At 38.7% G+C, this 16,881-nt stretch overlaps 1 protein-coding gene across 1 annotated transcript; it reads left to right on the top strand.

Annotated features, from left to right (window-relative positions):
• The first annotated feature begins 291 nt into the window (after nt 1–291).
• ANGPTL5 (angiopoietin like 5) lies at nt 292–16,124 on the top strand. Its single transcript, XM_058686444.1, has 8 exons — nt 292–447; nt 2,041–2,185; nt 4,469–4,572; nt 5,620–5,713; nt 7,839–7,939; nt 9,950–10,070; nt 12,304–12,489; nt 15,555–16,124. Exons 1-8 carry the CDS (start codon nt 352–354, stop codon nt 15,872–15,874), a joined length of 1,167 nt encoding a protein of 388 aa, XP_058542427.1. The 5' UTR covers nt 292–351; the 3' UTR covers nt 15,875–16,124.
• Nucleotides 16,125–16,881: the final 757 nt, after the last annotated feature.

The raw sequence follows: 16,881 nt of genomic DNA, 5'->3' as shown, positions 1-16,881 counted from the left end.
TTATGCAAACTGGTTTACAGTTATTGAGGGATAGTTTAGTATTAGATGACTTTATAAATTCACGTTTCATCCATTTATTTATTTATCTAGTTATTGCCTGTATTCTAAAAGCAGGCATGTAGTGATAAAAAAAGGTTTGCATAACTTAAAAAGGACAGGATCTCTAGAGGCTACTTTGTTTTTCGTATGAAGGGTGTTGTTTCAAACGAGGGCATGGAACCAGTAAGTTTTGGCTTCTGTTTTTGTTGTACACTTTCCAGAAGTTTTTAACTGAAGACTCTATGCACTGTAGTTCTTTCCACAGAGAGCTGACTGGTATTTGAAGAAGTTTTTCATTTCTTCAAGAAGAATATGATGTATCTTCCTCAAGCTTCACTTCTATTCTTAAATACATTTATTTTTATTTGTGGAGAAGTTATACAAGGTAACTGTGTACATCATTCTACGGTAAGAATTTCAGCAATATTATTTGACCTAGGAAGTATGATTATATAGTTTTCAAGATACATATTTAAAATTTGAAAAGATTAATTGTACCATCCAATATAATTATGGAAAACTTAAAGTATTTAGAAATGCTGAGATTCTGCTTAAATATTATTTTTAAACTTAGGAAACCATAACTGAGGATTGACACTTAACATATTTCTCGTGAAAAAAATTTTAAAGAAATTACAGGCCTAACTTAAAAACCAGCTGGCAACTTTCTGGTTAACTTTGATAATGAAATACCTGGTAGGTAATAAAAAATTTATTTTGTTATTTAAAAAAATAAATATTTTATAAACGTTTATATTTCAAACACAGTCTTGTGCTTCCTTTTCCAGGAAACTAGAAAATTTCATTTAAAACAATGTGAAAGTGACAGCTAATAAAGTATATGTAATACTCTGAGTAGATGGTGATTTGAATCTCTACATAGTTAAATATTGGTTTATGATTTTAAAATGTTCTACAATGTATTACCGTGATATCAATCCCAAATTCCAAAGTTCCAAGGTTTCATAAAGATAAATTTTAGGAAAGCTACGGAAATAATAATAATATAGTTCTTTAAAATACTCAAAATTTAAAAACCTTATTTTAGATCTGGGAAAATGTAGTTGTTGTCAGGTTTTTGAAAACATCTAGGATGCCTATTATTACAGAAGTAGAAGGGAAAGAATAAGAAGTTAAAAGTAGGTCCATGTAACAAAATATAAGCATCTTTAGGTGGCAAATATCTTTCATACTATGATTAGCTTTTCACCTTTCTCTCAATATCCAGGTCAAAGGAAGATAAAGCTTGTTACTATTTTCTTTTAAAAACAGTTATTTAAGTCTGTATAACTTCCACCAAAGAATGTTTTATGTAGAAAAACCAGCATTTACTAATAAGAATAAATACCTTTGGAACGGCGGCTGGTAGCTGGCTTTTTAAGATGACATCTGTTGTTGATTTTGCAAAGGAAAATCCCAGGCTTTTTTTCTGTTCTGATATCTTTCAAATCAATGAGTACTTTACCTTTCAAATCTGTAAATACTTTAGCTTACATAAAAGTGACAAGCCTCCCACACATCCACCTCTACCCCTAATTCCTGATAATTGCTGGCAGAAAGTCCATTTGGCATAGAAATGTAATCTATGGAGAATAATCAGGGAACCTTCTTAGTTCTGTTCAAGGAACTTCAGATTCCCAGATGTTTGGCAGAAGGCTGGCTCAGCGCTGTATCAGATGTGGAAACATGCCAAAGTTAAGGATAAAGGCCATGGAGTCACGGTTATAGAAAGTAGACCCTAAGTATATCCTTTTGGTATTTGGAAGAAAAGGGGAGAGCAAAAATATTGAATTAATGTATACTTTTTATTGACCCTTAAAATTTACCCATAAGGTTTATTTGTAGACTTCTAACCAGTTCATTATGTTCTTGTCTAGTGATCATCCTTGTGTATGTCCTGAGATTTCACCTTTTCCATGTACTCTTCTTATATTTATTATGTATAGGTCACATAACATACTTCATATATTCTTTTCTCATTTCTATTTTTTTAATGTCAAGGATTCTCCAGGAGTCAACACTGTAGAAGATGTATCTAATGCAAAAGATGAGAGTAAAAGTAATGATACTGTTTATAAGGAAGACTGTGAAGAGTTGTGTGATGTTAAAATTAAAATTACACGAGAAGAAAAACATTTCATGTGTAGTAAGTAATAAAAATAATCACAATTATAAGGGTATATGATTTATTACTTCTAAGGTATGGAATACATAGAAAGAAATATGCCTTAGCTTTGTTTGGGTCATTTTATATGTATCTTGATCCTTCTAGGTCAGAGGTTTTCTGTGTTTGGCACACAGTAGGTGCTTAGTAAGTGTTTGGTAAATGAATGAATGAATCCTTCCACGTAGCCCTTTCAGCTGGCAGCAGAGGAGAGGGACGAGCCAGACAGCACTGAGAGTTCCGTTTTATCAGTTCACCAGAGGCTATTCTCAAACTTCCATCTGAGCCATTACGAAATTTCACCTTAGTTTTGAGGGAGAAATTCATTTATACTGAATGAATACTACATTAGGCATATTACAAATTCATAGCCAATTTATGTAGCAAAATGTAAAAATAAACTTTCAAAGTCTTGATTTTTGTTTGCAACTGTTGAGTGACAGTGTGGGAATTTTCATGGCCTGTTATATGCACATGAGGGTGGGATGAAGAAGGAGAATCAGAAAGGGAGGGAGTGGTGATCTGGTCTAGGTCTTAAAGGATGTAAATCCTAGGCCAGAAAGCATAAAAAGCCCACTTTAATGTGTTCAATTCTATGTGCAACACAAGCATCTCCTATTTCTCAAACCGGTGAGTTGCACTTAGGTCCATAAAGACAGACACCTAAATCCAGGAAGGCTCTAATGGAAAGCAAGAGACTGAAAGTAGAAAAGAGATGAGCCTGGATGGGGTGCATTTTAAGATACCAAGGATTATTAATGTGAAAATTAGGAATGTAGAAGTAAAGTCACCTCTTAAAGAATAATGTGTGCAATAATGTGTACATGCTTTTGCTGTAAAGGGCGAAATTTGTATGAGGCCGGGGAATACATCATAGTCAATGATTACTTCCCGATTTTGAGAGTTGTGTTGTACGGAATGTCTTTGGTGTAAGAAATACAGACTGAAATATCCAGGGACATCATGGCAGCCTGGTGTCAAATGATTTAGGAAAGTTATTTAAACTGTTCTTGCAACTGTTCTCTGAGTGAGATTCCTTTGACATAAAAAAAAACCAACCTGGGGCGCCTGGGTGGCGCAGTCGGTTAAGCGTCCGACTTCAGCCAGGTCACGATCTCGCGGTCCGTGAGTTCGAGCCCCGCGTCGGGCTCTGGGCTGATGGCTCGGAGCCTGGAGCCTGTTTCCGATTCTGTGTCTCCCTCTCTCTCTGCCCCTCCCCGTTCATGCTCTGTCTCTCTCTGTCCCAAAAATTAAAAAAAAAAAACAAAAAAACAAAAAAACCAACCTTCTAAAAAAAGGAAAATATATAGTAAAAGTTCAATCAGAAACCAACCAACCAAAACTCTAAGATTTATCATTTATAGGGGCACCTGGGTGGCTAAGTCGGTTGAGTGTCCGACTTCAGCTCAGGTCATGATCTTGTGGTCAGTGAGTTTGAGCCCCACATCGGGCTCTGTGCTGCCAGCTTGGAGCCTGGAGCCTGCTTCAGATTCTGTGTCTCCCTCTCTCTCTGCCCCTCCCCCACTCATGCTCTGTCTCTCAAAAATGAATAAACATTTAAAAAATTAAAAAAAAAGATTTATCATTTATATTTGTTTGCCATTTGTTTATATAAAAATACATAGAGTCAATAGAACAAAAGAAATATTTATTTTGAAAATTAACTTGCATGATATAGATTATTGCCTTTTCCTTTCTTATATGATAAGGATTGAGGACTCCCAGACCTCCTCCTTCCATATCTCCCATCTTATTTTTTTATAAAGTTTATTCATTTATTATTTCTCAGAGAGAGAGAGAGCCCACGAGCTGGGGATCGGCAGAGAGAGAGGGAGACACAGAATCTGAAGTGGGTTCCAGGCTCTGAGCTGTCAGCACAGAGCCCTACATTGGGCTTGAACTCACTAACCACAAGATCATGACCTGAGCTGAAGTCAGTCGTTTAACTGCCTGAGCCTCAAAGGTGCCCCTGTATCTCTCATTTCATAAAGTGAAAGTTAATATTCAAAATGCTGTCTCTCTGTTATATCAGATTCACTTATTTGGGGATAATCTAAACTATTAGAAAGCATAGTTTCATTAACCAGTGTGGATACAATTATTTTCTTGGGTGATCCTGAGTTAAACAAAAGTTATACTAACTGGAGTATTTAGATAGATGGAGATATATTGTGTCTTATGTTTATCCAAAATCATTTAAGCTCATTATTTTTCACCGTATTTTCTCTAACAATATTTAGCAAACACTTTTTATTATGATTTAAGGAAATTTGCAAAATTCTATTGTTTCCTACACACGAAGTACCAAAAAACTGCTAAGAAACATGATGGATGAGCAACAAACCTCCTTGGATTATTTATCCAGTCAGGTACGGACCTTTTCCTCTTGTGTTGTTATTGCACAGATACAGCGATACAATTAGAGGTACAACTGTTTAATTTTTTAATGCATTTGTGTGTAGCCATGTGTTTACTGCCTGCTCAATTAGAGGCATCCCAGGAAGCCTCAGGCAAACATTAAAAAACACAAACATAAAAAAATGGACCTTCACTCCAGGGGCGCGCAGTCAAGTGGACAGGAGGACGCGCTGAAAGCCTGTTGTGAACGCTGTCAGCGTTTCGCAGAAGAGAACTCCGCGGTCCGCGCTAGGGGATAGCTTTCCAGGTGCTAGAGCCGGAGGTTTGAGTCTCCGAAGACGCACACCTGCTTCGGAAGCCGCAGAGACGGCTCAGAAAGCAGAGTCTCTTCTGCTCGGGGTTGCTGTTTGCAGCGGTGCGGGCAGGCGGCAGGTGTACAGGGGCAGCCAGTAGTGTGTGATCGGGGAGGTGAAGGACCCACTTGGGGACCGGTCTGGAGGTGAGCGAGGGTGGGAGACCGGCGGGGGAGCCGCCCACCTAAGCTGGTGTGAGCCACCTGCGGGGTACACAGCGCCCCCCACTCACCCCCCCTCCCCCCGCCAGGTGCCTTCGCGTCCACGAGGGGCCTGCTAGATCACCTGGGCAGGTGTGAGCCACTTGCGGGGTACACGGCGCCCCCCACTACCCCCACCCCCCGCCAGGTGCCTTCGCGTCCACGAGGGGCCTGCTAGATCACCTGGGCAGGTGTGAGCCACCTGCGGGGTACACAGCGCCCCCACTCACCCCCCCCCCCCCCCCCCCGCCAGGTGCCTTCGCGTCCATGAATGGCCTGCAAGCCCACCTGGGCAGGGGTGAGCCACTTGTGGGGTACACGGCGCCCACCGGACAGGTGCCTTGGCGGCCTTGCTGCGGCGCTGGGGGCGTCAGGGTGGGGCGGCGGACACTGTTACACACCGCGGAGCTGCTTTGTAAGAGGCTGAGGGACGCCAGCTACAGAATTCAGAGAAAGGAGTTTTGTTCAAATATAAACGTGCTGAAAGGTGCGCCTGTTTGTTCAGGTTAACGAGCTCATGAATCGAGTTCTCCTTCTGACGACAGAAGTTCTCCGAAAACAGCTGGACCCTCTTCCTCACAGGCCAGTGCAGTCACATGGTGAGAACTTTTCTATTTCTGCCTCTTCCTACTTGACTTTTATTGCGTAAAATTTTCCTGGACGGGTTGGTGCATTGAGAGGTTTTGTTTATAAAATACAGCTCCTTATTATCTAACAGACTGGAGGGGTAATACGTTCCCTGAGGCCGCCGTCCGCCCAGACAAATGTACTTTCCTGAATCGGGAAACTTTTCCAGGTGCCCAAAAGCCGTGGCTGTTCACAGATAACCCGAGTCCACCGCAGATGGAACACTTTTATGTAACTAGTTTCTGGGCTGTCCTTTACATTTTAGTCATAATTAGTCTTCAGTCAGAAGAAAAGAAAGTTTTCAGAGTTCTTTCTGCCTGCAAACAGTTTTTTTGAATTGTCTGAAATATTTCAAATTGGGACTTAAAGTTTGAAATAGAAAAGGAACTTAAGACAGAAATAAACTGGAATTTAGAACCTTTTGTATTCAAATGCAGTGTAGTAATTCCTAGAGGCTTGTGTTTCTAAGAAAAATAGCCCATCACTCTTACAATTATGAATTCATACCAGAGTTCCAAGTAAATAACTATTATTGAGGGCCTACTGTATGATTTTTTTGCTTACAAAGGGAAGAAAATAAACAATTACTGAGAGTCTCCTAAGTGTCAGGTACTAAGGCATTTCCGCATGGTATTTTATTTTACATTTTTATTTTAGCTCATGTAGTTAAGAGCGTGGACTCTGAGGTCAGACCACCTGTTTTCAAATCACTGAGGCCTGTTTCCTTGATCGTTTCCTCATCAGCAAACTGCAGTACGTACCTCACAGTTGTTGTGGGGATTGCATGGCTAAGTACACGAAAAGCTCTTCGAATACTGCCTGAATGACAGTAAGACAATAGAAGGGTTTGCTGTGGTGATGAGGATCATCAGAGGAGGAATATGCAGCCCAGAAAAATCTAAATAATGCGTTCATACTTATGTGAATGGTGATGGCAGAGTGGAGATTCCAGCCCAGATCGGTCCTTCGTTGTGAACGTCTAGCACAGCTCTGAGCATAAGGTTGTGTGAGAATGTCTTAGCAATTCAGAACACAAGCAACGGATCTATATCTTCCAGCAATAAGGGGGAAGCAAACAATTTTTTACAGCGAATTTTCTGTAGATGACATTTTCTGCATACGTATTGTGTGCCAGGCACTATGCTAAGTGCTCTCCCTATGCCTTGTATGTAAATTGCCAGAATAACACTACAAAGTAGACAGTACTATTAAAAGGATAGAAGAAAAGCGGGCAGGTAAGTTCGCTAAGGGTTCTCGGCTGCTGAGGAGAAGAGCTAGGGCGGTAAGCAGGCTTTTGGCTCTGGAGTCTCAGGCTTTCGTGTGTTTGTTTCACCAGGTGATTAACAATATAAGGGTTGATTTTATTTTATTACTATAGAAGATAATACACAGTAAAATGTCTTAGAATAAATGTAACACCCTTACCCACAGAATGTGCTTCCAGTCCCCTGGGAAGCGGGATGCTTTGGAGAAGGCAATTCTGGGGCGCTACACTTTTAACTATAGGCGGCAGTGCAGGCTCTGGCCGCAAGCATAATTTCCTCTTGGGGAGGAGTGATTTCCTTGTCCTCTCCCTTGGCTCTTTGTAACAGTGGTCCCTAGCGAGAGTCTCTGCAGTCTCCAGTAGTCAAGGATGTGTCAGTAGTAGTTAATCAACTTATTCATTTGGGTTTCTCCTTCCCATTCACATAGACTTCCTTTACACATTATGTCCCCAAGATAAGCCTAGATTCCTGAAAGGGAATTACTTATTGGGTGAGAATGCATGATTATAAATTTTTTTTAAATGATTATAAATTATATTAAACAAATGTGGGTCCCAAATGAAAATTTTAAGTAGTATGGAGGGCTAATCACTAACAGCAATGTTATTAGTGAAGGTTTATTCCAACATAAATTCTTTAGTCTCATTTCTTACATGTATTTTCTCCTGATTTCTAAAATCGAGATTTTTTTTATTTCTAAGAAGTTAAAATCATATCACAATGGAAATCATATTCATAATTTCAGATAGCACTGTCAGATCTCTACAGCAAAATGATTAAGTCTTAAGTGTACACTTGAAAATATCCTAAATAACTAATTTTACTTTTCTAGGTTTAGATTGTACTGATATTAAAGACACCATTGGCTCTGTCACCAAAACACCAAGTGGTTTATATATAATCTACCCGGAAGGATCTAGTTACCCATTTGAGGTAAAGTCTTCCCTTATTATGTGGAATAGGATAAGCAACCTATCTATTTAATTAATATTAAAATTTTAATTCTTCTCATATTTTTTCCTTGAAATTTTTAAAATAAGTGGGTAGAAGTTCCAGTTTCCCAATTTTGATTTTCTGAAATTCTTTGCCCAAACCACAAGCCAGTAAAAGAACCTGAGATTCTTTCGCTTTTCCATGTGAGGTGTCATGTTTACACTCCGCAGTAGGTACATTTCGTGCAGGATCTTATATACAATCTAAATATGCAGTAGAAACGCTCACTTTAATTAGCTTGTGGATATTAGAAAGCAGTGTGGTGCTGTGCCTTGGAGCTTGCCAAACATACTTAGATTTCCCTTCCTGTATGTGGTTATACTTTCTTTGGGTGATAAATGATTTTATGTGGTTATATAAGAAATTAATAAATAAGAAACCACTTTCACTACACTATAAGACAGATCGAGAAGCTAATCCATTTTTAAATTGAACAAAATACATTACCCTTATGTCTAGGATTTCTGGAAGAAACTTCTATCCAAAATTATCTATTATTGGCAGGATATATATAATATCATATAATACTAACATAGTAATATATATGGTAATGTATAAGTTATTTACACATATTTTTTTTCTGCTTGCTTTTTTGTGCATAAGAACGTTTATGATGCCAATCTCACACCTTATTGATAATCTTCATTACACAGTAGTTTTTTTTCTGAATAGATACTACAAGTTCCTCATCTTGAAATTACCAACATTATTCACTAATTTTTTTTTTACTAACCTTGCTTTTTGACATCCATTGACCAGATGTTAAAAAATTGGGATTTAGGAGGGAAATAATTGTAAAATTATCTAACTTGCAGGGCGCCTGGGTGGCTTAGTCGGTTAGGTGTCCGACTCTTGATTCTGGCTCAGGTCAGCACCTCACAGTTCGTGGGATCCAGCCCTGAGTCGGACTTTGTGCCGACAGTGCAGAGCCTGCTTGGGATTCTCTTTCTCTGTCTCTCCACCCTTCTCAAATAATAAAATAAACTGAAAACTTAAAAAATTAACTGGGGCGCCTGGGTGGCTCAGTCGGTTAAGCATTCGACTTCGGCTCAGGTCATGATCTCACGGTTCCTGGGTTTGAGCCCCACGTCTGGAACCTGCTTCAGATTCAGAGTGTCTCCCTCTCTCTCTGCCCCTCCCCCACTCACACTCTGTCTCTCCTTCAAGAATAAATGTGTTAAAAAAAAAAAATTACCTAACTTGCTTCACCTACAGATTCAAAACTGAGCCTGAACCCACATGGAGAGGGAAGACTTTTAATTTTGTGAAGAGTGGGAAGCATTATTACCTTTTGTAATCATGGGAAGGTGTTGATTCCCTAACTTCCTCCACACTGCCTTTCTCTGTGAGCAGGAAGTTTCTAATGGGGACAACTGTATCTGATTTTCTGCGTCCTTACCATTGTCCTCTTAGGGGGATTTTACAGAGCACTGACAGATGCACCCAGGATCACAGGCTGTGGTGAGGCACAGATCACACCTTCCTGTCTGAAGATCCCATCTGGACATAGGCCGTTCATGCCTCTGGGGAAAAGAGGGATCAAAGACAGGCCCACACGCATATGTGGTTAAAACTTAAAAAACATCACTGTTTTAATACGAAGGAGTTAGATTCCTCTTTCTGCTACAGGTTGGCAGGGTCACCACTCAACTGAAAACTATCTGTGGATGTGAGGAATAAGAGGGTGACCTCAAATGCTACCAACACTGCATCTGTAACGGAATGACTGACACAGGAGACTGTAATTAGGTTGGACTCAAGTTTGCCTTTTAATAAAGTGTCCTTTCTAGAGATTTAAAAATGTCTGAATGTATTAATAGCATACAATTGCATTGAAACTTTTAGTGCAACGGTCTTCTCTTTCTCTAGGCTTGAGGGTGAAGCATAAGTTTTCCATCAATGAGTGAAAATGATAGTATGTGATTTTTGTCTTTTCTGGGCCTGTTTTAGGTGATGTGTGACATGGATTATAGAGGAGGTGGATGGACTGTGATACAGAAAAGGGTTGACGGGATCACTGATTTCCAGAGGCTGTGGTGTGATTATCTGGACGGATTTGGTGACCTTTTAGGTCATATTTTATTTCTCCTTTTTCTTTTTCTTTCTTTTCTTTTCTTTTTTTTTTTTTTGGCATGACACTGATAGTTTATCTGTTGGTCAAAATCATTAGTAAAAATAGCAAATCCTTGTGACTATCAAAATAGGACTTACTTTCTCTTCATGTCGTGTTATTTTAGAACATGTGGGTTTTCAGTTGGGCTATGGAAATCGTTATCTTTGGATACCTGCTGAAATGGGGTTGAGTGAAAATTCTAAAATGGGTATCTATTAGGTATTTACTGTGCACCCAGCAGAATTCTGGTAGATACTCAACAACCTTTTGTAGAAAGGAACACTGAATGGCAAGCAGGGTTGTCATGAACCTTGAAATTCTTGAGGTGTGTGCTGGGTCTACACCAATGGAGAATCGAGGTACATGGTGTACAGATTCAAATTATATGACTTGGGAGGAGTGTATAAAAATATCAGTAAGAATCAATGCCTCAAAATTTGAAAACTGTAAACCTCAAGAGAATTGTAAAATCTGTTTACATTATTGCTGCATGACAGTATTTCTTTTGCCAGCAAACAGAAATTCTAGTATTTGTGAACACTGCAGAATTTTACCTTTGTTGGAATTTTCGCAGATGATTTTGATCACTTTTATGCTGTTATTTTAAGTTGCTGTTGTTTTAATTTAAAAGCCTTAACATCCCATAATAAGGTCATCCAAAGATTCAGTAAGTGGTGGTATTGTGTTGCCAAAAACCCCACTGCATGCTAGTGATTGTAGAAAGGATGTGAAATGTAATTATGTATTATGTATTATGAATAAAGCTGAATAGCTGCCATGTTATGGAGTGCAGCTAATATATTGTGTTTTCTTAGCATGACCCCTAATTTTCTGGTAAGTGCTACCTCCTGATTCAAGTAGTCCTAGATCTACAGGCTCCAAATTGTCATCTTCCTCACTTTATGCTTATTTCTATGGGGAAATTAACTGAATTTTGAGAAAAATGTCTTCAGGCAGGTACAATTCATGGGAACAGACTGCCTTGTACTTTGTATATTTTAAAAAATAAACTTGGGATTAAGGAAAATATACTGTTAAGCCAAATTAGGGGCTGGGTAGAGGGGCAGGATGGCAAGGACACTTACATTGGAGTGTCTTGGGCTGGGGACACTAAACAGACCCACCTTTCTTTCTATATACCTCCTTTCTTCCTGTGCTTCCTTAGGGTATTTTTCAGTTCCAAGTGGGGTTCAGTTAGTGCCTCTCGTAAGCTCTGGAGAGGGACATGGTATCTTAGCTAGAATTTTAACAATGTGAATGCTGTCACACTGTCCCCCAACTCTCTCAAGTTTTTTTGGACTAGACCCTTCCTTCCTTCAGGAATTTAATGATTCAGGTACAGGAATATATTCCAGAATAGAGGCTATGCCAGGCTGGGTGAGGGTGGGATGGGGGGTGGGAGTGGGGTCGAAAACCATTAGCTAGAACAGCAAGAAGAATGCTGTCCAAACACCACATTTACTAATTCATCCTGGATCTACAAACACCATTTCATTTTCATTCATTACATTACATTACATTTTTATACATGGGTAACAGACAAAGTGCATTGTAATGAAGAAATATTCACAGAGCATCATTCTAAAAGACAGAAAAAATAATTGCAAGTGAGCATTTTCAGGAAATGTTTCTTTAGAACCTGCCACTTTGGAGGTTAAAACTCTTAGCATTTTTGAGTACACATCATTTTGTTACCTGCCACAGTATTTCAACAGGTTTTTGTTGACATGCCTTAAGGTAGATCTTGAATTTTTGGTCAATTGTTAAATGACTTTTTGAATTTAATTTGGTGAGATAAAAATGAAACAGTCTAGTTATTCCCAGTCTAGTGAAATAGGAAGATTTTATATATATATATATATATATATATATATATATATACACATATATATACATATAAGATTTTATATATATACATATATATACATATATATACATATATATACACACATATACATTTATATATATTTATATATATATTTATATAATGTATTTGTGTGTGTATTTTTTTTTTTTTTTTTTTGTAAATTAGACAAACACTGATAATTTGAATTTGAGCTAGGGCTATCTAGTCTCTCAAATAATTTATGTGAGCCATTTCAGTATTAAAAACTAACACCAAACCCTCAATAATAAGGAGTTATTATAAGTTGTATTAAAATATATTGAAAAAACATTTCTTTTTAAACAGGTGAATTTTGGCTAGGACTAAAAAAGATTTTTTATATAGTAAATCAGAAAAACACCAGTTTTATGCTGCATGTTGCACTGGAATCTGAAGACGACACATTTGCTTACGCATCATATGACAACTTTTGGCTAGAAGATGAAACAAGTTTTTTTAAGATGCACTTAGGACGGTATTCAGGAAATGCTGGTAAGTTTTTTCTTCCCCCCAGTGATGCAGGATACTTAAATATAGCTGACTTGATATTAGGTGAAGATAAAAGTAATGTTATTTCGCTTGGTCTATGCCAGATAACTGATAACAGAGTAGATTCGGGATGAGAAAACTGAGCTTTGAAACCCTGCTATGATCATCGACCCACCTTGTGTCTTTGAAGAGCTTATATTCTTTAAAACTATTTTCCATGTATCATGGCAGCTGATTCTTTAGAAGGAGAGTCTGTGGGGCAGGCTGGGAAGGAATTATTGACGTTTTCATGTTCTGAGAGGCTGGCATTTAGGAATCACAGAATGTCAGAGCCGATCTCCTTCAGTGTACAGGTAAGGAACCTGAAACATTAGGGACTTGCTCCAGCTCATCACATCTGAGCCAGGGCAAGAAGCCGGGTTGATAGAGCCACTAGTTTGGTCGGCTTTTTCCCCCACTATACCTTGGTGCATGTACTCATTTCCAAATAAATTTAATTTTTAAGAACTTCAAAATACTTCATGTTAAATTTATAATTTGATGCTGAAATTTTAAATTTGAGTTAATACTAAATTCAACTCTCCTGTTGTTGCTCATCATGGTACTTGTTAATTATGTATATTTAGTGTTAGAAATCCAAAAGTGAGTGAGATATGTTCCCACTTCTTTAACTGATTATAATATAGAAGGGAGATAAACCCAGAAATGTGGAATACTGAATACTGATAGAGCTTTGGACATTTAGGAGAGGGAGAGAATGATCTCCACTGATCGCATCTGGAAAATCTTTATGGAAGGGTGGTTTCCGGCAAGGAGTTAATGTTAGATCCAACGTGGGAAGGTTTTTAAAAGTACAAACTACTGCAGAATCCAATTCAGTAAGTTTGGGCCCAGGTATTTGTATTCAAAGATGGACGTATTGGCAACCTTATAGTTGAGAACCACTAATGTGTGCTTGCAGGAAGGGATAGGCTTTTGGCAAATGAATGTTGGCAAAGAAAGCAGCTGAGTCAAGGCACAGTGGGAGGAAAATTTCTGAGAGTGAAGAGTTGTCTGGTACAGTTGTCCACCTTGGGATGTTAGGTAAAAAGTCTGAAATTCAAATCTTGATAGATAAGGAAAATTTTCAAGAGTTACAATATGCAATTTTTAATGCTGCCTCTCTAAAAGTGTAAAGAACTATCTAAATATGGAAGCTACTGTGTTAGTAAAAGTGTGTGGGGTTTCTCTATTGGACTGAGATCTAGTTAGAAGACTCAGTGTGTCATTACACAAGTGTTTCATTACAGAATCCTCAAATTTTGCTATGCCCTACTCTGCATTTTCCCAATGAGGTTGTAAACTAACTTTCAACAGTTGATCACACAATACAATCAAAATAAAGAAAAAGATGCCAATGGGACATGGAGATAGAAACACAGATGAAACCAGGGGTTAAGTGTGATCAGGTGCATGGTAGAGATGAGCTACAAATTTGATTTTTAGCTCAAAGCAAAACCATAAATATGAAATTCTAACATTTGAGCAAACAGTTCTCCCAGGAGAAGGACAAATATTCCTGATTCTAAAACTGGCAAAGATTTATTTGGGTTCCCAGAGAAAACAAAGGGACATGTTCTGTAACTACATTTTCACGGAAAACATGATACTGAGTTTTAATGGGCTATTTCTTAAAAACAGGCCTATGCATTATATTTTAAAAACTGTTTATAAATATAATCCAGTGGGGAGCTCCTATCACATTTCCCTTCTGATGGGTGGACTTTGTTCAGGGAAAGTGTCTGTGGAGCAACCGTACAACTTAGGCAATGCTCCTTAAATGCTGTCTCATCTGAAATCTGAGAGGCATTGCACTGTGTGGGTGTTGAGAATCACACTCTCCCTGCAAATACCTGCAATGTGGGCATTTTGTTTCCTGTGAGGTGCGGGGTAAGAGGCTTTAATATTCAGCACAGCTGGCAAACAGGATGGGCCACTACCCTGTATCAAGTTCTCCAGGCTCCTCAAAGACCTATCTCAAGAGATGCCAAACATTTGGAACATGATGAAACAAATGTGGGCTTTGGATTCTTCAAAGATTTTGCACAGCTCTACTTTAAGTTAGTGTTTCCAAAAGATGAGCACAGTTTACTGCAAGTGAAATCTAGGTGTCATGGGACTAATTAGAACCTTCTGTTTATATAGTTTGATTCAAACAAAACATGGCTTCTGCCCCTGCTACCTACTTACATGGGCTGCCTTGACCAAGATACTTACTCTTTCAGGTTTTGGCGAGTATCAGGGAAACCATACACGCAGAACCCAGTGTGGACCTTTTAGGAATGGTAGTACTTGAGCTACTCTCCATGTGTCATGTGGAGAGCCATTCTGGGCTCACCTCAGGAAGGTAGCTGATTATATGCTTGAGGTAACTGCGTATGTGATATAAACCTGGGGGCCCCTAAATAAAACCAAACAACTTGTGCAGCTACAAACGTAAGCCTCTTAATGTAGCAGATTCCCTTTCATCCCTGCCTCTTTATTTAAAGTGATGGAGGATGGAGGTGGCATGAAAACTTACTATGTATTATTATTACGTAGAAATTATTCTTTTCCCTAAATTACCAATTACCACATTACCCTTCCCCAAAGTATGACAGTTTTGTACAGCACCATTTTTGGCCTAAATTACCTGATTCCGTCTACAGAGCCAAACTTCCATTGTGGATTGTGATTTGGTACCAAATATCCACTTAAAGATGCCTATCATGTTGAGGAATTCATTATCAGATTTTGGTATATTGCAATCTGGGGGAGAGATTTTGTTTTCATATTTTTTATTTTTTTAAAATTTTATTTAAATCCAAGCTGGTAATGGCTTCAGGAGTAGAATTTAGTGATTCATCACTTCCATACAACACCCAGTGCTCAGCCTAACTGGAGGGGAGACTTTAATATGATAGCTAGTAGAAAATAATGTAAACCTTAGTTCTAGATGCCATGCTTTGTAACGATAGTCTGGTAAAGGCCAATTAAAATGACAAAAAGTACGTTTAAATTTGGTCATTTAAAAAACCTGTTTTGCCCAGGTGATGGATTCCGGGGCTTCAGAAAAGAAGATAACCAAAATGCAATGCCTTTCAGCACATCGGATGTCGATAATGACGGCTGTCACCCTGCATGCCTGGTCAGTGGTCAGTCTGTGAAAAGCTGTAGTCGCCTCAGTAACAACACTGGCTGGTGGTTCAGCCAGTGTGGCCTGGCAAATCTAAACGGCATTCATCGCTTCCCTGGAAAATTGGTCTCAACCGGGATTCAGTGGGGCACATGGACCAGAAACAATTCCCCTGTCAGGATTAAATCTGTTTCAATGAAAATTAGAAGAGCGTACAATCCATATTTTAAGTAATCTCCTTCTAAATTGTAATGTGTGGTCCACAGGTTTTTTTGGTAACATACAAAAGATTTTCTATAGTTTCTCTTTTTACTGAGTGTTTCAAACATTTTAGCCAAAATTTAACTATAGATGGCATCTAGGTGTTAAGAGTTCAGTTTGAAATCTTTAATTTTATACAGTTTTACAGAAGAAAACCTGACTTAGTGTATGCTCTTACTACTAACTATATTAACAATATGTAATAAAGTTTAAGTGAACTGCACCTTGTCTTCCTGGAATTTGTTGTCTTCTCCAAGAACTGTCCTTTTCTTCTTCTTCTTCTTCTTCTTTTTTTAATGTTTATTTTTAAAAAAAAATTTTTTTTTCAACGTTTTTTATTTATTTTTGGGACAGAGAGAGACAGAGCATGAACGGGGGAGGGGCAGAGAGAGAGGGAGACACAGAATCGGAAACAGGCTCCAGGCTCCGAGCCATCAGCCCAGAGCCCGACGCGGGGCTCGAACTCACGGACCGCGAGATCGTGACCTGGCTGAAGTTGGACGCTTAACCGACTGCGCCACCCAGGCGCCCCTAATGTTTATTTTTGAGAGAGAGACAGAGTGCAAGTTGGGGAGGGGCAGAGAGAGGGAGAGACAGAATCCAAAGCAGGCTCCAGGCTCCCAGCTCTGAGCGGTCAGCACAGAGCCCAATGCGGGGCTTGAACTCATGAACCAGGAGATCATGACCTGAGCTGAAGTCGGATGATCAACAGACTGAGCCACCCAGGGACCCAAGAATTGTCCTTTTCTTTAAAGCATACGTACTATAGTAGATGGTTAGGAAAACTGAAGAGAGCATTATGCTTGTTTCCATATTCATTGGAAATGGCTAACTATGTAATCTACACATAATTTCTATTAAAGACAATGACAAGGAATAACTTTGTGCAGATTAATATACACATAGTTTAAAAACTTTACTATTTCTGGGTAGTTACACAATATTTTACAGGTAATAAGAGTTTCCTGCACAAATAAAGT

The sequence above is a fragment of the Neofelis nebulosa genome, chromosome 10 (assembly GCF_028018385.1).
Source record: "Neofelis nebulosa isolate mNeoNeb1 chromosome 10, mNeoNeb1.pri, whole genome shotgun sequence".
Taxonomy (NCBI): Eukaryota; Metazoa; Chordata; class Mammalia; order Carnivora; family Felidae; genus Neofelis; species Neofelis nebulosa.
Note: the sequence above shows the minus strand (reverse complement) of the source record. Positions and strands in the feature narration are given on the sequence as shown.

Bases quoted from the DNA above. Each gene is read 5' to 3' on its own strand.
- ANGPTL5 (XM_058686444.1), top strand. From the start codon at position 352: ATGATGTATCTTCCTCAAGCTTCACTTCTATTCTTAAATACATTTATT. The intron at 448-2,040 runs GTAAGAATTTCA...TTTAATGTCAAG, and splicing joins ACTGTGTACATCATTCTACG to GATTCTCCAGGAGTCAACAC. The intron at 7,940-9,949 runs GTAAAGTCTTCC...GGCCTGTTTTAG, and splicing joins GATCTAGTTACCCATTTGAG to GTGATGTGTGACATGGATTA.